The following is a 21,058-nucleotide window of genomic DNA, read 5'->3' as shown; positions in this document are numbered from 1 at the left end:
TGTGATAGAGATCAAGATCCGATCCCAATTGCCCGATGGATCTCATCACAAGTAGATCTGAACACGGCTCGCCATCTTCAAGCGTCAACTTCATCGCGCCGAATGTTCAAGGACGGTTTCTAGCGAGCAATCCCGCATGAGCTGCCTGACAAGTACATTCATCGAAGGACTCATGGATGAAGAACAATCGACCGCAACGTTGCTTGGCCACACCTCGGAAATTCTAGCTGCAGTGAAGGTATTTCCGCTAATACCCAGCATCAAACGAGATGTCGAAGTGAGTCTCTGATAATCATTTATGGTCACATGCAGCTGCAACTGATTAATACAGAAAGATATTGGTCTGTGCATGCACTTTTTTCCCATAATAATCCAATTTATAGCATAAATGATTGCAGATACGGCATTAAGCTGGGAGTGCGTTTCTTGAGCAAGCTACGGATTGCTAGCAGCTGAAATACCACTCAGACAGCTCACAGCCTCAGATATCAATTTCGCTATTGTGCGTCCTCTGGTGTTCAAATATGCTAGGTTGGACAACATGGCGGTCGTCTACGCATGCTTCGTCGTTCGCTCCCATTTCCTGTCTGCAGCCCAAGAGGATCTCGCGTACTCCGGAGTGATGCTTTCTCGAGCCAGCTTGTGCGAGATCCTGGCCATGAAACTTCTGAACACCTTTGCCGCCACGCGAATATGTTTAGCAGCTACTCTAACGGCCAGTTGGAGCCCTTTAGCTGGCGCGCCTCCCGAAACCGTGCAAGAAGTTAGGAACATCCTCGGCTTGGATGAAAAATTCGATCCGCAATGTGCTCTCGAGGTTCGTAGCATTATAACGTGTGCATTATGAGCTCGGCATATATGGTGATTGGAAGCAGATGGCTATTGCAACCGAATCCAAGGCATTCATCTCCTCACCTGCAGTTCAGATGGTTGTGAACGACATATACGGCGGAAGGATGGTATTTTCCATGTCGTCTTATCACTCCATTCTCGCCGATAACTATAAGCCGCGTGCCATCGAGGTGTACGATTATCGGAAAGCACCATTCCTGGATCATTACCGGCTCCGTGTGCCCAAGTATGGTGCTGTCCTGGAGTTTCTCAACTTCGCACTCCTCCTGACAACGTTCTTGCTATGCCTATCAAGTAGGTCTTCATTGTTTCAACGTCTCCCCTGACTGAACAACTCCGTCAGACCAAGACGTCGATAGAATGAATGCCTTCGAGGTTGTTTTCATCATATTTGCTACAGCATTTACGCTTGCAGAATATACAGCCTCAAGGGAGCATGGTTGGAGTAGTAAGTGGTTGCGTTCTGTATAATATAAAAGTTGGTCGACTATTATGCAACTCGCAGTATACATCGCAAATGTACGAATTCTTTGGGTTCTTGGATAAGGAGCTGCTGATTATCCGCAATATAGATGTGGAACGTTTTTGATACGTCATTTGTGATCATCTTCTTTGCATACTTGGGCTTCAGGATCAGAGGACTTACACACCACGATGGCTAGTAGTTATAATATCCCATTACATGCCATTGCTAATTGTGGGATCTACAGCGGGTGCGTCCGAAATGTCATTCGATATCCTCGCATGTGGAGCATGCATTCTCTTCCCGCGGTGTGTATACTGAAGCGTGTCTTCTTCATTCACTCACGAGGCGGTAGCCTGGCATTCTTCGCTGTTTTTAACAACGTTGTAGTCTTGTGCGTACCTAGCTTTCTTGGCCAGAAAGCCAATGAAACCCACTGATCGCACCCAGGGCTCTCCGCGCCATGATGGCGGACTTCATATTCTTCATCGGAATCGCGGCAATATGCTTTTCAGGCCTCCTTTTCACTCTTCACAGCTTAGGTATGTTGATGATTGCCCAAGTCCATCCTCTTCACCGCTCATCGCCACACAGCTGCGGACACCTGGAGCGTCAAACGAATCGCATGGCTGATGGTGCAGATTTGGTTCGGAAACACTTATCTCAGTTTCGGGCAGGCTGAGAGTTTCCATCCGATATTCGGCCCGATCCTCATGACCATGTTTGCCGCGCTATCAAACACGCTCCTCCTGACCAGTGCGTGTGACCGCCTGTTGGACAAGGAACTCCATTTTGATACTGTTTCACCGGGATAGTTTTGATCTCCATCTTGTCCAATACATTCGCCCAGATCAACGCGGTGAGCACGTTGTCACCCCCACCGCCCAAACAGTGCTTATATGCTGATGTAGAACGCTAAACAAGAGGTTGGTCAGAATATTGGTTGTGCCATTGGTTGACGTTAATCGCAATCCGCTAGTATCTGTTTCAGTACGCCATATCAACTATTGAAGGGTGAGAGTATCCTCTCTCAAAGAGAATCTGATCGCTTATTGTTGAGACTCGTGCCTAGCGTCAAATCAGATGCGCTCTTCAGCTATCAGCCGCCGTTCAATTTACTTGCATTTGCGATCTTGTGGCCTCTAAGCTTCGTGTCAACACCGCGAGCTCTGCACACCGCGAACGTTTTCTTGATCCGACTGACTGTTGAGTGGCTTGCCCTTGTTTTCTGCCGTTGCTCTTTTGATGCCTATGCTTCCATTGTAGTCCTTCCCGATCCTGATTATTATTAGTATCTACGAGCGGTATCTCGCCGAGGGCCGCAAGTGGAGGGAAAGCAGCTCGGATGCTGCGCACAACTTGTATACACGCTTAACTCGGAAGGTGAAGCATATCCCGATCCTGGATCTGCTCGGGTCAGGGTCCATGGACGTTTACGACGCGATCTTCGATGTCGAACTTCTGCATGAGCCTGAGCTCTTTCCCGAGGACGAGAACGAGGACGACACCCCCTCCGGGAGTCTGCATGCATTTCCCTCCCACGATAGCTTGCATCCGCAGTCTACTGCCTCTTATCATTCGCGTCCGTCTATGGAAACGCCCGTAATTGAGGTCGAGCCGCAAACACCTAGGCAGAGGAGGCACACGAGTCTCCCCAGGTCCCCTCCCCTCGGAAGGAGCAGGAGCATGCGCGAGGGGGTCTCGCAGACTATATCGCCGCGACCTAGAAAAGCCACCTTATCGCCGATTGTGTCGTACAGCTCGGGGGAGGTCCCCACCGTTGGCCCTCGCAGTCCCCTGAGCAGGCTCTACTCAGGGCGAGGAAGCGCGTCGGCCGTTCAGCTCGAGAAAGTCAGCTCGGCCAGTGCAAGTATTGATGCCGGGGTGAAGAAGATGGAGACGCTTCTGGAAGAAGTACGAAATCTGCCTGTGAAACAGCTGAAGGAGGAGATGAAGGAACTTCAGGTGCGTACCGCAGGGCCGGTTGCGATGCTATCCGCCTTGCTTGACGCACTCGTATCCTTCATTGCAGAACCGGCAGGCCCGAATCGAGAATCTGTTGTTGACGCTCACGAGGGGGATGCGCAACGACTCCGGGTACCACTCGTCCCCTCGGAACGACACGCTTTGACAGTTCCTTTCAGGAAGAAGTATTACCCTATGGCACGGCGACGACATGGAAACTTGTGATTACGCATTCTATGGCTGTATACGAAAGAACATTTGTGTATCCAGGCCGTCAATGAGCACGCGCGCTTATAGAAGGGAATGGACAATGCAGCCTGTGCCAAGAGAACGACAGCGAGAATACGATGTGGGACTAATATAGTAGAGTACAATACAATAAAAATGTGCCCAGTACAATGCACAACCCTTCTGCACTGTGAGCGTACATATTAGTGCCGAATCGGAGTAGAGACGCAAACGAGTGACAATTGTAGAAGGGGGCATGCGAGACAAGGGGGATATGCGCGTGGTATTACAGTTGGCAAGGAGGATATCCAGATGAGAGCAGTGTCCAACAGCAGGCGGTATAATGAGATTGATGCGAGCAAGGAGAGCAATGATGGAGAGAGCCAGCTGACAATCGACAAAATCAGAACGAAGAGAATGCAGCAAACGAATAAGTCAGGGTGCAAGAGAGGGGAAGGACATGGCGAAGTCATCACGCGAGTGATTGCTCCGCTAATGACGCGCGCTGGTTCTCGGAGCGCAGAGGGTACGGCGTCTCACGCCCGGACATGGAATGCTCCTGGTCCTCCGGCGTTGGAGAGCTCGCCTGCGAGCGCTCAATGATCGTCGCCGTGGGCAGGAGCGTGTTTGTAGTGGACTGAGCTACATCGGTAGTCTCGGCATCCGACTGATGGACCGTCGTAGTGATCGGCTCGTTGTGTGGGTAGTACGACTGGCGCTTGTGCTTCGTGAAGTCGTACACTGTGAACCTGTGAATAATGTCAGAGAGGGCGATTATGGCATGCGACATGGGATACGTACTGCTCTTCAAGCTGCCGTAGCTCCGGCTTCATTTTCTCGAGGTCGGGATGAGCCTTCCGTTTTGAGTGCGTAAGCGGCTTTTCGACCATGAGGAACTCGTCCAGCTCATGCGACACGTCAAAATTCGCTTTGTTGATCTGTGGAATCTGATGAGTGGCGCAAAGCGTGAGCACCGCGAGAATACGCACATCAGGCACAAATGGTGGCTGTATGTTCTTCTGCTCCAGACAATCCCAATCGATAGATGCAAACCACGGATGGTCATGAACATCCGGAATGCCTCGACCCTTCCCTCTGCATCCCAAGCGCGTCTTCGGATTTCTATCCAGCAGCTAGCACGCGCACGTTAGTATATGCAAGTACGCATGACTTGACAGCGCCACGCACCCCTCGGATAAACTCCTGGCCCTCTAGACTGCAGTAGTCGTTGGCCTTGGACGAGAATCGGATGGGGTCCTTCATGATTGCATGCTTCATCTTGTCTGCGGTCCGCCCATCGAACGGGCGGCGGCGGAAGAGCAGCTCCCATGTGACGACGCCGAGGCTCCACCAGTCGACGCACCACGTATAGCCCTTCTTCCCGATCACCTCTGGCGCCATGTACGCCATGCTCCCTGCGACGCTCGTATGTAACCGCCGCTCCGAGTAGTGGATCGCAACATTAAAATCGGTGATGTGCACATGGCCGTTCGAGTCCAATAGAATGTTGTCTGGCTTCATGTCACTGTTAAATGGGTTAGAATCTACGAGAACCATGAAAACCATGAAGAGACGCACCGATGGACGATACGTTGCCTATGCAGGTAGTCCAGTGCAGAACACAGCTCTGCTGTCCAAAACTGCACGACCTTCTCTGGGATGCGTCCTAGCCGCTCCAGATGAACTGCCGAAGTTAAACAGTCAATAATGCATCCGTCTTGGGATCAAAAGAAGACCCACATCGCAGATCCCCGCCAAGCATCAAATCCAACACAAAGAAGCAATTCTGGTCATCCTGGAAGGCATAGCGTAGGTTGACCACAAATGGATGGTCTATCTGCATCCATAACGCATGTGAATGAGCCCAATTACTGTGAGGGAAATATGCATCTTCCATACCTCCTCAAGCAAGCGACGCTCCTGGATAATATTCGCCACCGCCTTCTGCTTTATGCATCTGGCCTTATCGATGTATTTGAGCGCATAGAGTTTCTTGGTTCGCTTGTGTTCGACTACGCGGACCTGCGAGAGCTACAGCGACGTCTCGGTGCCAGCACAGAACGGCTGATGCGTACCTTGCCAAAGGCGCCCTTCCCGACGGCCCTCAAGAGGTCAAAATGGTAAAGATCGACTTCGCCATCGAAATCAATTGGCTGAGAGCAGCAGCAGAGGACGGCGCCCATAAGACAGGTCGGACTAGCTGGGGAAGGGAACGGGGAGGACACAGACTTATCGCCTCGAAGAACAAGACAGGCCAGAAAGAACGAGGTAGCGCCGACAGAATGAATCCGCCGGCAGAAGCATGGTCGAACTCAGAACAACAAGCCCTCGCTTTAGGTGCGCTTTAAGCTCGTCCAATGCGCAAGATGCGATCGCCCAGGCGCTCACCCTGCTGCTTTCTTCATTGTCCTCCCTCACATTGCCTGCGCAAAACGGAGAGTGCGGGCTGCCCGACTGTTGCATCCTCCCGTTGCTATCATTATCCACTGAGTGATGGATCTGTCGAGGCAGTGTATCGTCTTGATGGCTATCTTGAACTGATAAGATTTTAGTTTTTTAAATGGTTACAGTTGCCATGGCCTAATAGTGTAGCGGTTCTATCACATGGGATTCTGAGCATTGGGCATTAGCAATAACCATTGTAAAATTTCCCATAACCCAGGTTCGATTCCTGGTTAGGCCTAATCATTTTTGTGTCTCTTCCAGTTCTCAGAATTCTGAGACCCGGCATTGCATGAAATGTCGAGTAGAACCTTATTGCGAGCCTGAACGTTGTTTTTATCTTCGTCGTCACATTGAATCTCAAAGTCATTCAAGGGGCTTAAAGAGGTCAGAGAACTTTGCATCCCAGTCAGGAACCGTGACGTATCCAAAGTACAGTGAGAAGAAGCTGACGAGTCAAACAGCTCGGCGTCAGAGCAGCAGGGAGAGGGGGGGAATGCAGAATGAAGCATAGAATGGAGGGTCAACATGAGCAGCCATGTACAGGAAGTACTTGTTGTTGCCTTATTAGTTGTTGCCTTATTAGATTTCGCGACGTCACCGACTCGTGAGGCTGTCACGTTGAGAATGGGGCATTTCGTCGGATATTGAAGACGAAGAATATCGAGCGAGCAAGCCAGACATACCGAGCCGCGCATTTCGCATTCAGATTCGTTGACTTCTGACTTAGCATCGCGATGGAGGAATCTCGTTGATGTCAATCGATCCGTGCCTAAGCTGGCTGGTTGTTTCTCACCTCCTGACCTCTCTCCTGCCGGATACTCCGCAATCGTGACCTCATGACGAAGGGCTTATCTGAATCGTATATATTGCACCGCTGAGGCAGAAATGCCTGGGTCACAATTCGCACAACCTCTGAGAGCATCGCGCTCATGAGACTGGCCATCACGGGTTGCACGGGTCGCGTCGGACAGCGCGTCGTAATCGCGGCGTTGAAACGAGGTCATTCGGTCGTCGGCATCGACAATGTGCCCAGAGATCTAGAGTTCAAGAACGATCCGAAATTCACCTTCATCCAGACTGATTTGCGAAATTACGCAGGAGCGTACAACGCGTTGCAAGGGTGTGACGCGGTTGTGCAGCTCGCTGGATGTCCTAACCCTGGAGATTACGTCGCTGAGACGCACAATACGTAGGTCCCTGCTTGTCAGACCGTACAAAGGAGTCGTTGACTCACGTTTCATCCGTAGCAACGTTGTCATCACTTGGAATGTCTTACGATCAGCTGCTGAGGTCAGATATTGAGTTTCGCCATCGACTGACCAATTCGAATGATCATTTCTTTGAGACAGCACGGAATAAACAGGATCGCCCAAGCGTCATCGGTGAACGTGATTCCACTGGTATACAGCGCGCAGCCCAGGCTTCGATACTTTCCGATAGATGAAGATCATCCTTGTGATCCGGACGAACCGTATGGCCTTTCCAAAGTGTAATTATCCAGCTTTCAGCTCGGACGTTCCCCCTTTATGGCTGATGTTGCACTCCAGGATTGCCGAAATGCAGGCCGATACCATTGTTCGACGCCATCCTTCCATGCGGATCGCCAGCCTCCGATTGCATTGGTCATGCCCCAGCCGAGATGCAGCGAAGCGCGGCGACCCGGGAAGGAGGAAAAATGACCTGTGGGGATACGTGCAAGAGGACTCGGCAGCAGAAGCGTTCCTGCTCGCGGTATCTGGAGACAACGGCAAGTGGTCGGGACATGAGACGTTCTTCATCTCCGCTCCGGATATAGCGCACGACGAGGACACGGTAGTGCTGAAAGAGAGGTTCTGGGCGGATGTACCCATTCAGGAAGGGAAGGATCTCAACGGGAGGAAAAGTTTCTTTGATTGTACAAAGGCGAAACGACTGCTCGGATGGAGACATCAGAGTCCAGAGGAATAAATGCATGTCCTGAAGTTGCGAACTCCGAGAAGCACAAAGTAGACGTGTGTCGGCAGAGCTTGCCCTGAGCGAGAGATAAGCCTTTATGATGGATGCAGGAACGTCTCCACCTGCAGCAAGATTGGTCATTTAAAACGAAAGTCCTGATCGTAAACACGTACGTGTTCCTCATAATGGTGCAATACTTCCCGTAGCTGTCTCCTCGAGATCTCAGCTCTGAATAGGATCTCATCGTCTGTACATTTTCCGTCAAAATATTGGTTGATCCTTAAACAACGCAAGTAGTATGAGACGATGCTGCGTGCTTGACGTGGGGAAACACTTACAACTCAAATCGCTTCTTGATATACGGGTCCTTCCCATCTGACATCGCGGCTAGCCACAGTCTCTCTAGTCGCGTTGCGCGGGCAGGATCGCTGATCAATGACGAGTAAGGGTTGTTATCCTCGCCCCGGTACCAGTCTTCCCATTCCTCCGCGGCTTCCAATGCAAAATCATCATCGTACTCATCACCGGCCAGCTTCTCGGTATCCGAATGAGATGATGGGTTGCCTATAGGATTCTGACCCCCGCTGGAACGCTTCCCGAATGCCTTGCGCGCGAACCTCGGCGATAGAGAGAACCAAGGGACGCCGCTGCTGGAGTCAGACGCTGAACTGACTGTCAGGGTGCCCTTGGTGTCAGCCGACCCTACTGACAGCGACTCTTTCCCCCGCTCTAAGCTCATCGAGCGTCCATGTATGTACTCTCGTTTTGCGCGGGCCATTTCGAACTTCATGCGCACTCTATCCTTGAGCTCCTCAGTTGCAACAATACGGATGCGGAGATGCAGAGTGATGAGCAGGTCCCGCTTGAGCATCCATATCACGACCTCTTGATACAGCGGTATGAGTTCCTTCGAGCGAACCACGGTGGCGTAGAAGTGGTTCGCGCTCTGCCGATGGGTGGCTATGGACACCATGGAAAGAATCTTGGGGAGCGGCTGTATCGCAAGGTCGGAGAATGCACGGTCAAATTCTGCTGATAATCTAGGTAGCCTGCAATATAACGTTAAGGTGTATGTCAGTGGATGATGGATGGACGCACGGCGCAGGAAACTTCTGAGGCACAGAGAAGATGGTCTTCAACCCGGGATGAACAATATCGACTACTTTCGCGCGTCTATGGTTCACTAGCCAGCGGACCGTGGGATATACCTGACTCTCTAGGTCCCAATCGAGAAGGCTGCCCATGTCGGCAAGACTAGCCAATCATGCTCTCAGAAGGAGTGGCCTGGTAATAAAACATGTTGGGTTGGACGTACGACAATGTCACTGATGCGAGATCCAAAAACTTGATGAGTTGTTCCGCAAGCTCTCTGTCTTCTGGGGCTAAATCTGGTGAACGAAGTCGCATGTTTAGATCATAGCCACGTTCGTCCTCGTTCTCGTTGTCCAACCGTAGCAGACTCTTCCATGGTGCCAACGTAGGGGGTCTCTTCGTTACATCTCCCCACTCATTCGGCAGATCGAATCCACCTCCTTGATCATAGATATCCGCATCCACGTCATCTTCAGGATGCAGCAGGGAATCAAGATGGAGGGGGAGCTGCACCTCCAAAGTCAGGTCCTGTATCGTTATCCTAGCAAGCGAGCCACTCTTGATAGCTTCGTAGACTGCCTTCATCGCGGATGCCACAGAGGATGCCAAAAGGGCTTCCGACGTGTAGTTATTGAAGGGCTCTCCTGCTGTAGCAGTCAATCCTCCTTAAATGCAGGCTGTGATGGAGGTTACCAACCTCGTCTCATGTAGTCGTCCTTCAAGGAGCCTAGAGCATCACATTCACGCTCAACGAAGTTATGCAGAACCTGTTCCTGATAAAGAACAGCTGTGAAAGTGAATGCTATATGTTCATAGATGGTGTTGAAGTATTTCCAAACGGTGCCAGAGGTAGAAGAATACGGATCAGGACGGTCTAAAACGAGGACGAAATGGAACGTTTGTAGCCATGACGAGCTTGATACCGGTCGTTTAGCCCATTCACTTCTATCCGGAGTCAAAGACTTTTCCGTTTGCTGTGGTGTTTCGCCTTTCTTGGAACCTCTGCCGCGAGGAACGACTTTCGGCCTTGCTCCCGTAAAGCGCCACGTCCCATCTGGCTCCGCGCAGACGGGATGGCCAATGAATGCGAGGTCATCCACGACAAGGCCGAACTTCTGGTGGCACATCGAGCTTTGCGGACATAACATGCCGGCAAGAAACTCGCCCGAATAGCCCAGCACAACGTCATATTCATCATCCCTTGCTGACCCGGGGCTGATCTCCAGACCAAAGGAGTCAGTGCTATCGTCCGAGGGCGATGACCGCCTTGACGTTGGATGAGAGCGTGAGTGTGAGATGGAATCCGATCTGCGACGGACCACACTGGGTCTTTTCCAGATGTACCCTTCATCGTCCCCGGAATCTGGACAGACTTTCGCATCTTCTCCAAGGCTTTCCGAAGCGTTAGCTGCGCGCCAGGGATTGTCTCCGTATGCGCATGTGATGTCGTGGTTCGGTATAGGACGAGACAGCCTCGGAGAGGACTCTGGGGCTGGTGGCCAGCAGAATACCAAGCTAGAACCTTTCGCAGAGGACGTAGCCAATAGAACCGCAATAACTGTCTCACTCATAATGTGGGAGGGTGCTGATGCTCGACGTTCAACGTCAACATTAACGTGGGCGGATGTTATTAATGACTAGAATCGAAGAAGACAAATGACGCACGCTAGACGCCCATGCTTTACTGGGCGTCGCCGTCAGTTGAACCAAGTTCGTATTTCGTTCACGACATTTCACCATCCCCTGCGGTCTGCGTCAAACTTTTGCTGAGACGGCACTCTACGAGCATTTTATAGTTTGCGCAGACCTAATTCTAGCTCTTTTCAATCTTCACGGCTTCGTTCCTCGTTGATGTGTTGTTAGAGCCCGACACCACCTCCTATTTATTCAGGGACATTCCACGGACATAGGGATTCTACAGTAATTCAGTTTAATCGTAATGTCTGGACCGCCAGCGCATAGGGGACATTGTTTTGCATACTATTGCTCTGGACATGGTCAGTGAAAAGACCTAGCTGACTGTCGCAGCTTGACTTTCGCCACCACAGGGTACGGGCATGCCACTCGTGTATCTGCATTTGCGCGCCATCTTCTCAGTCTGGAGCCTCAACCGATTGTAAATATCGTTTCTTCGGCGGCCAAGCATGTATTCGCGGATAGTATAGCTCAAGGGGGTGCGTGCATACATTCCGTTGCGGTCAATTCAGGCCTCAGTTCTCTGCAGCCCTGTATCGTTATGCCGACATAGATCCCGTCATTGTACAACCACTCGCGTGAGTATGCTCCTTCTCGGCCTTATGTTGTTCCTTGAGCCTGACAGCCGGCCACGCAGGTATCGAGTCGATCGTCAGAAGAGCGTGGATGTATTGCAGTCCTTCCTTCGGAAGAAAGATAGAAAGGTAATCGAGGAGTCTCAGTGGCTCACGGAAATCGGCGTCGACTGCGTGTTGAGTGACGCTGCGTTCCTCGGTTGGTGAGTTGCATCCACATGAAATATGTGTGCCAAACTGAGTACACCTCAGCCTCGCCGCCAATGCCGCAGGTATACCATCTGTATTGATAACCAATTTCTCTTTCGATTCTGTGTATAGCTACCTTTCCACTTCATTCATCGACAAAGCCAGTCCTCGCCCTGATGATCTCGATGTGCAGCAATTGCAGGCCCAAATTATCCTCCCTCCTGATGTCCCAATGGCTGCGGATGCGTTGAAACCTCTAGTCGATGAGATCTTCTTGGGGTTTCGTTGCGCGGATCTCTTGTTGCGGCTACCTGGCGCCATTCCGATCCCCTCTTTTACTGTGCATCCTGATCTACCTTCGCCGTCTTGGGTCGACAACATACTTCAGCGGTTTGCGCCGGAAGTTGTGGAACATCTGTTGGGCTCGCCGACTAGCTACAATCTGCATCCAAGTGTGGAGTTCCCGGCGCCGTATGGTCCCAAACCAATCCCTCGCATAGCGCTCCCGGCTCCATTACTCGTTCGCTCTCCCAACCCATCCGTGTACACCCCCGCAGGTCGTCGTAAATTGCTCAACTCAATCGGTGTACCGCCGTATCTGCAAGACCCGGATACTACCAAGATCCTGATTGTATCGTTCGGAGGTCAAGTTTTCCGTAAGCCGCAGAGCCGCATTCACAGCCGCTCTCCTTCTCGTGCAGGCACCCCAGGGCCCTTTGCTTCCGCTGCATCCAGACCGGTGAATGGCTTGCCATCCCGCGTTGGAACTCCGGGACCGCTCGTATTGCCAACTTCCAAGTCAATAAATGTGTTTCCGCGAGAGGCTCCACTACCGAAGCCAAGTGATCTCTCCAAGGAATATTTTCCTGACCCTGATTTACTGTCTGTTGCACTTCGTTCTATGAACTTGAGCAGCTATATGTCCCAGCCTCCGTCATCGCCTGGTCTACCTCCTCCGCGTGTCATCACTAGAGCTCGTGGAAAGTCTCAACTGGCGATACCTGGAGCACCTCCTGTCATCATGACGACTTCACCGGTAGTCAACAAGTCCCCGCCTCCTGCTCAGGCTCCCACTTTCAACAGGATCCCTGCATCTCCTGTTACAGAACAGAGGCTGGTATCAGATAGATTTGACGATGTCAGCGAGCAATTGGTGCCCGAAGCAGAGGACGGCTTTGAAGAGGAGGAACCTCGTCTACTGCCTGATGAAACCTGGATCGCCATCGTGTGTGGCGTCTCGAAAGAATGGGCTAGGGAAGACGGCGAGGAACTCCCTGGGAACTTCTACGTCGCTCCACGAGACGTGTACATGCCTGATCTGACTGCTGTTGCGGACGTCCTCTTAGGGAAACTCGTAAGTGCCTTCGTCATCGACGGGCTCTGATTCAACGAATGCGTGCATCTAGGGCTATGGCACAGTATCTGAATGTGTCGATGCATGCACACCCTTCGTATATGGTGAGCTCTCCCACTAACCGATAGTTCCTATGCTCACGGCTGACCAAACCATCAAAGTCCCGAGACCGCTCTTCATAGAGGAACATGGTCTTCGCCTGTTGCTGGACACAGAAGGAGTCGGCGTTGAGCTGTCAAGAACATCGTACGAGACCGGCGAATGGGCTGACGCTATTGAGGAAGCGTATCAGAAGGGGGCAGGTGCGAAGGCAAGGAAGAGACAGGAAGGAGAGACTGGTAAACGCAAGCAAGAAGGACTAGAGATGGCACGAGGTCTGGTGGACTGGGTGGACCGCTGGAAGGCAGGAGTCATGGCAGAAATGGCTACCGTCGAGAACGAACTTCAGTAACGAACAGCCAGCTGGTAGTATAATGTGTGTTTTAGCTCAGATCGGCAAATGGAACTCCTGTTGAAATGGCTGGCTCCCGGGTCGCGACGCGATATACATAACCAGTCATGTCATGTGACCGTGTTCAGCAGTCGAAGTCTCGCCTTGCTCTGCAGCTATTCCCATTGGCCCGTGTGCGTGGAGTGCACCGTGTATGGCTCTCGGCATTTCGTTCAGAGGGTGAATGTACATGAAGCCCGGAAAAAGATTGCAGTGGAACTTGGCCGAGATCATGGTCTCGGTACTTCATCATCGAGTTCAAAACCCGCGGTCAGCAGGATCCGGCACCGATTCGAATGCGCTGTCTAGGTTCATCCGCAACAGGTCCGGGGACAGACAGCCCTCCACCTCGACCTGGCCAGAATGACGACGATGACGAATGACCGTGTCCTTCGCTGTCCGTGGCCTACATAAGAGGCCAACCCGTCCCCCTTCACCGAGTATTCGATATCACTTCATCACTACTCATTCACGTTATGTCTATCACCGACGTTCCCAGTGCTCCGCGATGGATTGAGGTCCTTTCCTCCATCCAGAGGAAACCAGAGAACATCGACCAGAACAGTGCGTGCAATTTCCTACCCCATTTCGCCCTAGTTGACCTTTCAATCCATAGTCTACCAGATCGCCACTGTCGACGCCGAGGGCGCACCGCATGTCCGCTCGCACATGCACCGGGGTATCCTCTACCCAATCGACAGCCCCGACCGCCCAGTGATCCTCACATCCACGGACGTGCGCACGCCAAAGGTGACGCAGATGCTGCACAACATGCGCACCGAGCTCGTCTGGCACTTTAACGGCACTCAGGAGCAGCTCCGTATCGCGGGCTTCGCGCACATCGTCCCGACCCCCTCGAACCCAACTTTCGACTCCTTCGAGCCCTCGACCTACCTCGACCTCTCGAAATTCGAGAAGCAGGGCTTCGACTGGGAGAAAAAGAGGAAGGAGGTGTGGAGCGAGATGAGCCCGCAGTTCAGGGCGATGTGGTGCACGCCTGACCCGGGCACACACCTCTCCTCTTTCGACGAGGCAAAGACGTGGCCCACGTCTGTGCCCAACTTGGGCGAGGCAAAGACAGCAGCAGAGAAGAAGGTGCAGGAGATGTCTCTGAGCAATTTCGCGCTCGTCATCATTGAGCCGGTGGAGGTCGATTGGGTGACGAGCAGTGTCTTCCCGAACAGGAGGATCAAGTGGACGCGCCAGGGCTCCAGCGGGAACTGGAAGGAGGAAATTCTTGTACCGTAAAAAGCGGAAGAAACCCCTGTACTTGTAGCATTTAACTTGTACAACAGTGTAAACTGTACCTTCTTCAGTGCAATTGTATTCTCAAAGCACGCTTGATGTCGAGGCTGTGCAAATGCGACTAGCCTTGGGGAGAATCGGTCTTCGATGCAGCTCTTGTGAACTGTCGCAAAGTCAAGCAGAAAGACAACAAGTTGAATACAGAACAGCCTACTTCCCCTGTGGAGGCTGTTACTACCAAGATGGACAGCATAAACAACATCGTCAAACCCGGATGCACGAATCATGCCCACTAGGAGAAAGTATGATTGATTCAAATGCACAACATGTAAGGTACAATACATATGCTGAGATACCTCCCACCACTAGATGCGACTGCTTACAATAACCTTGCACAAACAATGTAAATCTATGCCATCCCAGTATATGCGAGTGTATGAGGAAAGATGCATATGGTCCGAACAGGGAAACGAGCCTTCAAGGCACGGTGAATTAGTCTTGAGGGGTCTCGCAGCGTCCGAGCTTCGGCGCTGCCGCAGGTGAGGTCGCAACCATGAGCTTACACCGGCATCAGCACCGCAGACGTTATGAATATGAGGGAATCACTTACGTGAACTGTCTGCGCTGTGGTGTAAATCGCAGCAGCCATGCCGAATACCATGAGAGCGATGTCGGCGATCTTCTGCTTGCGGGTACGCGCACAGGCTTTGTAATGCAGCATCGCCGGATAGACGTAGCACAACGGGACACTAGAGGGGCATTGGTCAACATACTATCCACGAGTGAATTAACATGAAGCAGACGTACCATGCAAAACTGCCCACAAACGATACAAACTTGTCCAAATCACTTGCGCCAACGTAACTCAGTCCTGCGCAGAAAGTGATGACCAAAAAGCGGAAGCAGTTCTTCAACCACTTGACACGCGCGTTCGCCTTCCCGCTTCGTTCAAACAGCCCGTTCTCCATTATTCGTACAGCAGGGAAGAGCTGCAGTGGCACAGAAAGCAGAATGGCCAGCGAGTAGAGGAGCTGAACGACCTGCGTGAACTTGCTCGTCGTGTCAAGGTTTACGATGACGACAGTCTGGACATCCGCGCCAAAGGTCAGGTACGACATGACTCCTCCCCCACAGAACAAGACTGGTCAGAAACGCCAATGACAACGTTAGTAACTGCAGCAACTGACTGCATCAGTCGCGGTGCGTACCCATCAAAAATAACATCACCCCGGTGAGGACTTTAGGGAACTTGCGTGGCTCCTTCATAGCATCTGTGATCGGGATGACCTGCAAGAAGTTCGGGTGAGACGTGAAAGCATTCCACGTTGAAAAAGACCTACCAGCCCGATTCCCTCGAAGGAGAAGACGGCCGTTCTATTCACAGAATCTCAGCATCCATAATCGTTTAAAGCTCAATCGCCGACATACCCAATCAACAGCGGCCAATCCCGCGGGTTGAAAAACTGGACATCTGCATGTCCCTGCTTGGACATGATGGCAGCCTCACTGCCAAAGATGTATATCAACCCTGCGAGGATGAACGCATCCGCGATGAGCGCTGTCGTGCTCAGCTTCGCCAAGTTCCGAATCAGCGCAAGCGGGAGAAATATGACCATCTGCAGGAGGATAAAATACTGGATCCCAAGCAGCTTCGCACAGTTCGTGACCGCGAGCACGAACGCCTGGAGGTTTTCGGAGACGAAGATGATGTACGCCGAAACAAACCCGAGTTGCGAGATTACGATGGAACTGAGGATCGCGTACCGCATCCACGGGCCGTACAGTGCGCCACCGATGTCTGTGAGATGCTCAGAGGGTGAAATGTGAGAATGACAGTGAATGGCACATACCACCGAAACTGCCGGACACGACGAACTTGGCCTTGACGAGTAACAAGAACGAATATAGTGAAATCAGAGCAATGAACGTAAGGATGAGGCTTGAAAACAAGATTCCGCCATTGAAGAAACTAGACATGAAGCATATAAGCCATACTATCGATCGTGTAGGCAGGACGCGTACGCTTTGCCCAAGAACAAGATTCCCGTACCGACGAAGGATTTCAGTAGCTAGGAATGATTGTCAAAACAAGCGACGGTTTCCGGAGCACAAGAGACACACCATCAGCACAGCGTCGGTGACACTGGCATCACCATGAGCATGAGCACTTGCTCCTCTCCGCCTCCTCGACCTAGATCTCGAGGCGTCACGTCCAAGTAACGGCGAGCGCTCATTTGCCTTGTATAAATGAGACACCGTCTCAGGTGGCAGACCTATTGACAATGGAGCAGTCTCTGCAGGCCCTTGTTCAGCTGGCGAGGGTGTAGCCGCGCGCGACTCCTCGTCCTCCCACCGAGGATACTCGTCTTCCTCCTCGGTCTCCTCAAGGTCTTCTCCGGCCTATGGTTGCGCTGACGTGAGAAGCCCAGAACGTATACATCGGTATACAACACGTACAAAGTGCCCGAAGAGGTACAGGAACTCGATGAAGTTGCGAGGCACAGCGTGAGGTAATTGGCCGTGTTCATGTTGGAGGAGGAGATAATTCCTGCGGAACCCGCCTGGCTCGTGGATATGCTGGAACGCGGGGCCCGGAGCAGACGTAGTCGAGCCGGAGAACGATGCTGCTCGTGGACGTGCAGCCTGTCGCCGTTTATCGGCTTGCCACTTGTATATGCTGTGACTGTGGAGCGAAGTGTCAGTGCACGTATTTGGGTAGATCGTTTCTCCGATATATGGCTGAAAACACCTGCAGGCAATCTAGAATTGACCAAAATGACAATTGTGGGGACTCCTGACTCGCCAGTGGATGCTAACAGGCACGCTCGCAGCTTCCGATTCTCCGAAGTGCTGGTACGCAAGAATCAAGACGTAACCCTCGTGTCCCTACGCCACGAGGATCATGCAGACGCTCGGACACATCCACCCCTGCATGTACTCCCCACGCTTTCACAACACATGGACCGGGCGAGGGTGGTATAAAAGACGCTCGCGGTCCATTCGGGCATCCAATAAATGCAAGACGGGTGCAACATTCGGAGCCCAACGTCGAGGTAGCGCTTCGCGTTGCACCGATGTCCAGCGAAGCAACGAGACAAATTACTCACGTCACGTCTGCGCCATGAGCATTGTATGGCACAGGAAATGGCTCGGATTCATCCCGCTGGATGCGGAGGTGCGCAACGGACGATCGCTTCGAGACCGTGCCGTTATCGGAGCCTCCGTTCACAGACGCACGGGACGAGCCAGCCTGTCCCTCACGCTCTTGCCTCGAGACGAGGTGCCTCCTCAATATCCTAGCCTTCTCTTCGTCTGTCAGCTCATTTAAGGCATTCCCTTCCTGTCCGCTGCTGGGAATGTCCAGTACGTCTGAAGGTCGGCGTGCAGAGATACCGCCTATGGAAACGCTAGAGGGCCGTTGTTCTGGCACCGTTAAAGAGCCAGGAAGCAGTCTCGGCGAGTCTTCCGCAATACTTGGAGTGCCTATGGGAGTCCCGCGGCGGGGAATGTTAGGCAGCGGTGGTGTGCCAGTATATTGAGCTCGGAGAAGGCGCGGATTAGGCGAAGCCGATCCTATAGGAGCATCCGTTGGTGTTCCTCGAGACTCTCGGTTCGGAAAACGTGAGCTGACGATATCGAGTGGCTTTGAGGGAGATTGCGACATTGTGGAACGAGAGGAAAGTGCAGCGAGGCGGAAAGCGTGTCTTAAGTTGTGTGGAAGCGCTCAGGCTGGGACACGGCGGCCCACCAAATTCGGATCGACTTGCTTGACGCCATCAGAACAGTGCGGACTCGTCGGGCTCAACCGCTTGAATACATGCAAGCGAGAAATATGAATAGGAAGCTCAGCTAACGTCTCAGAGTGCTTGGACTGGGTGGAAGTACGGAAGAAAGAGGGATATTTGCTGCTCCTTGAGTTCGAATTCTGTCCGAGCTCGGGTCGGTGACTTGCTGACTAAGCATATCTTCTCGCTCTCGGCCATGTGGACGCTCGACGGGCTCTTTCTCGCTCGTCGCACAAGTCGACAGGCCATCTATAATGACTTGATGTTTTCCTACGATATATCTGGGCACAAGGTCCACCACCTCTGCTCCAATAGGTCAGTTATTCCCGTCTACTGAGCTGTCAAACCCATGACCACGCATATTTACGCGCGTTCTGCCATGTAACCTATCACCCCACAAGCAGCCGTGCGCGGAACTGAGCAAGCACATGCAAAGCTTCCCCGGCTGCAGTTTCAAGTCGAAAATAGCAGAATTGATGGCAAAGCGATGGTCAACCTCATAACCATACATCTGACTGCTGAGATTGGCATATCGCCGAAGAATGTCGGAGATGAACTCCATGTGCGCAACCTGTAAACGTGTTTGCAGCAGATTTTCTTCCTCTCGTAATCGGCCTTTTTTTGTCCTTATGCTCTAGACTTGCGTCTACACAGTATTCATCTGTCTGCAGGAACCTGCCCAATGTTTTCTGCTTGAACAATTCTTATTACAGCCATGAGAAGACGTTGAGCCACGCAGGGTGCTTCGTCGATAAGATTGGACGTCGGCTAGGACTGTCATCAGGAGATGTCGGGGACCCTGCGACTGGGCTTCACATCGTGGTTACGGTGTGCTAGCCGCGGCGTGTTTGCCTCGCGTCCGCCACTGATGAAACCACACCCCATTCAGACAGCAGGCCTTGGGCAGGCCCGCACATTCATATGGGCTCTTTCCATGCCGACTCTGCAACCTTGACCATCTCTTCCTCTGGTCCCTCTGCCGCTCATGTCGAAAGTCAGACGCAAGCCAGCTCCCGCATTCCCGTATTCTCCGCGGTATCCGTCACCGGACCCTACTGATCCCTTTGTGTCGCTGAAAGCGTTGCGAGAGCGGGCCCATTCCAACAATGCCTCTCTCCGGTATGCACCTAGCAGCTCATCCCACCAGGAAGTGTCCCCAAATCGCGAAGACTATCTCCTCACTATAAGTCCTGACGTGAACGGCCAAGGTCTTGGAATAACGTATCCATCGAGCAGCTCGGACCATTATACACCATCGTCAGCGTATCGACTATTGCAGGACCAGCCGAATGGTTATTACTCGGATAACACGGCTACACGGCCGCTGCGTACGCTTCGCTCGAGATTCAAACCGACCAGGGATTCTAAGGCTTATTACTCCGAGGCTGAGTTGCCTCCGACTCCACCTCAGGTACGCCTGCAGGCGCAGCTCCGACATCAGACTGAACACCGAATGGAATCTCGGCCTCAGGATCGCAGGCATTCCCGCTCCATTGCTCCACGCACTCCTGCAAAAGAGGCTCACTTACAAGTACAAGCCACTCCTGCGCCGGAGATACGTCCAGTGGATTCCGTCGCAGATCTCATCACTACTCTACAGAAGGAAACAAACGCGGATCTCACTCCGATATCGCAATACACGTACGACGACCGCCAATCGCACGGGTATTTCTTTGCACCAGTCAATAGCGATCCAGAACTTCCTGAATCGCCTCCTGTAGATGTACACTCAAATCCGCGCTCGGCAGCATCCATCACTCCGCCAATGACCCCGGACGATGGTCTCAGCTTAAGCAGCTCCGATGCGCTGATCGGTTACGCTTCGCAGCCGGCCTCATTATTGCAGGACATTTCACGTCCTCCATCGCGGCCCCTCTTGCATTCTACTCCTGCATATGGGGACGAGAGCAAAGGTGGTACCGAGCGTGATTCGTCTTCGAGCGTTGCAATCCATAGCGCGGAGTTCCCAATGCTGTGTATCCCACCGGAGCCTTCATCTCTCGAAGTTTCGTCTGTGGGCCAGTCCTCGTCTGTGGACTCGCCCTCGCGTTTCGCTAAGTGCGACGAAGAGGTGACACTGAAGCCCAGGCGGCCTGGGGCTTCGAGCAAACGCCATAGTGCCCATGAAAAGCTGCGCGAGACATCAAATGTCCGCGGACGAAAAGTGTCGAATCCAGGCCAGCGACCGTTGATACGAAAATCTTCCGAATCGAGCGACTCGGCGGACTACCTGGCTCGAGCTGGCCGTACTACAATCGTGGTGGAATCATCGGCGGCAGTACAGCGGCCGGATTCGTCTCGTGGCGTGGCCCGCGCTAGCTCTGGGCGGTCTTCCTTGCATGGTCCGTACCTGCAAGTACAGGGCGCGAGAGAAACAGATTCGTCGTCACCTGGAATGCTCTCAGCAAGTGATGTCTCCGATTCTGCTGACACTGATAACGATCAAGTCGCTGGCGGCAACTCGGCTCCCTTCAGTCTGCATAAGCCGAAGAAGAGCTTGAGCCATGTCAGTCTCGGCCTCTCCGGACTGCCTAATGTTAGCCTTGGCCCCCCTTTGACACCGAGCGCAAACACGAGCGTGGCGAGTCTGTCGACGGTTGGTGCTGACGTCGACAGGAAGAACAGCACGAGCAGGGAAAGCATCTCCCCGCCGTCAGTGACCTTCGCCTTCTTGGGCGTACGTCCTCGAGACGCTCCTAGTGCATCGCCGGCGCGAAAAGAAGAAACTTTGACGAGAGAGCCTGA

The 21,058-nt window shown here is 52.6% G+C and overlaps 7 protein-coding genes and 1 non-coding gene across 8 annotated transcripts; 5 read left to right on the top strand and 3 right to left on the bottom strand.

The window, feature by feature from the left end:
* The first annotated feature begins 62 nt into the window (after positions 1-62).
* Positions 63-3,633, top strand: LAESUDRAFT_103790 (uncharacterized protein). The gene is made up of 18 exons (XM_040901166.1): positions 63-277; positions 332-341; positions 399-417; positions 469-817; positions 876-1,146; positions 1,196-1,300; positions 1,358-1,371; positions 1,425-1,509; positions 1,563-1,623; positions 1,671-1,709; positions 1,766-1,857; positions 1,910-2,071; positions 2,131-2,174; positions 2,227-2,241; positions 2,295-2,329; positions 2,388-2,520; positions 2,582-3,280; positions 3,348-3,633. Exons 1-18 carry the CDS (start codon positions 137-139, stop codon positions 3,444-3,446), a joined length of 2,373 nt encoding a protein of 790 aa, XP_040765468.1. The 5' UTR covers positions 63-136; the 3' UTR covers positions 3,447-3,633.
* Positions 3,634-3,980: 347 nt separating this feature from the next.
* Positions 3,981-5,691, bottom strand: LAESUDRAFT_650588 (kinase-like protein; the record flags this gene model as incomplete). The annotated part of the gene is made up of 8 exons (XM_040904256.1): positions 3,981-4,257; positions 4,310-4,446; positions 4,498-4,641; positions 4,697-5,033; positions 5,087-5,192; positions 5,249-5,345; positions 5,408-5,530; positions 5,584-5,691. 8 exons carry the CDS (start codon positions 5,689-5,691, stop codon positions 3,981-3,983), a joined length of 1,329 nt encoding a protein of 442 aa, XP_040765467.1.
* A 394-nt stretch (positions 5,692-6,085) lies between these two features.
* Positions 6,086-6,191, top strand: LAESUDRAFT_t42. The gene has a single exon. It is a non-coding gene; the product is annotated as a tRNA-Gln (tRNA).
* A 691-nt stretch (positions 6,192-6,882) lies between these two features.
* LAESUDRAFT_650906 (NAD(P)-binding protein) lies at positions 6,883-7,900 on the top strand (the record flags this gene model as incomplete). The annotated part of the gene is made up of 4 exons (XM_040904267.1): positions 6,883-7,142; positions 7,201-7,243; positions 7,303-7,442; positions 7,501-7,900. The coding sequence occupies 4 exons, from the start codon at positions 6,883-6,885 to the stop codon at positions 7,898-7,900; spliced, it is 843 nt and encodes a 280-aa protein (XP_040765466.1).
* Positions 7,901-7,983: 83 nt separating this feature from the next.
* On the bottom strand, positions 7,984-10,551 carry LAESUDRAFT_651009 (uncharacterized protein; the record flags this gene model as incomplete). Its single annotated transcript, XM_040904274.1, has 6 exons — positions 7,984-8,010; positions 8,062-8,167; positions 8,227-8,937; positions 8,987-9,142; positions 9,204-9,627; positions 9,678-10,551. 6 exons carry the CDS (start codon positions 10,549-10,551, stop codon positions 7,984-7,986), a joined length of 2,298 nt encoding a protein of 765 aa, XP_040765465.1.
* Positions 10,552-10,706: 155 nt separating this feature from the next.
* On the top strand, positions 10,707-13,315 carry LAESUDRAFT_724720 (uncharacterized protein). The gene is made up of 7 exons (XM_040908680.1): positions 10,707-10,977; positions 11,029-11,154; positions 11,205-11,253; positions 11,313-11,453; positions 11,503-12,793; positions 12,846-12,897; positions 12,955-13,315. Exons 1-7 carry the CDS (start codon positions 10,920-10,922, stop codon positions 13,242-13,244), a joined length of 2,007 nt encoding a protein of 668 aa, XP_040765464.1. The 5' UTR covers positions 10,707-10,919; the 3' UTR covers positions 13,245-13,315.
* A 172-nt stretch (positions 13,316-13,487) lies between these two features.
* On the top strand, positions 13,488-14,614 carry LAESUDRAFT_677583 (uncharacterized protein). The gene is made up of 2 exons (XM_040905662.1): positions 13,488-13,847; positions 13,900-14,614. Exons 1-2 carry the CDS (start codon positions 13,760-13,762, stop codon positions 14,529-14,531), a joined length of 720 nt encoding a protein of 239 aa, XP_040765463.1. The 5' UTR covers positions 13,488-13,759; the 3' UTR covers positions 14,532-14,614.
* A 208-nt stretch (positions 14,615-14,822) lies between these two features.
* On the bottom strand, positions 14,823-18,409 carry LAESUDRAFT_724718 (uncharacterized protein). Its single transcript, XM_040908679.1, has 11 exons — positions 17,636-18,409; positions 16,986-17,211; positions 16,650-16,928; positions 16,551-16,597; positions 16,379-16,497; positions 15,957-16,326; positions 15,869-15,902; positions 15,737-15,815; positions 15,336-15,669; positions 15,139-15,277; positions 14,823-15,086 (listed from the first exon to the last, which is right to left on the bottom strand). The coding sequence occupies exons 1-11, from the start codon at positions 18,190-18,192 to the stop codon at positions 15,021-15,023; spliced, it is 2,250 nt and encodes a 749-aa protein (XP_040765462.1). The 5' UTR covers positions 18,193-18,409; the 3' UTR covers positions 14,823-15,020.
* Between the last annotated feature and the right edge of the window lie 2,649 nt (positions 18,410-21,058).

This window comes from Laetiporus sulphureus, assembly GCF_001632365.1.
Source record: "Laetiporus sulphureus 93-53 unplaced genomic scaffold LAESUscaffold_14, whole genome shotgun sequence".
Classification (NCBI taxonomy): domain Eukaryota; kingdom Fungi; phylum Basidiomycota; class Agaricomycetes; order Polyporales; family Laetiporaceae; genus Laetiporus; species Laetiporus sulphureus.
Note: the sequence above shows the minus strand (reverse complement) of the source record. Positions and strands in the feature narration are given on the sequence as shown.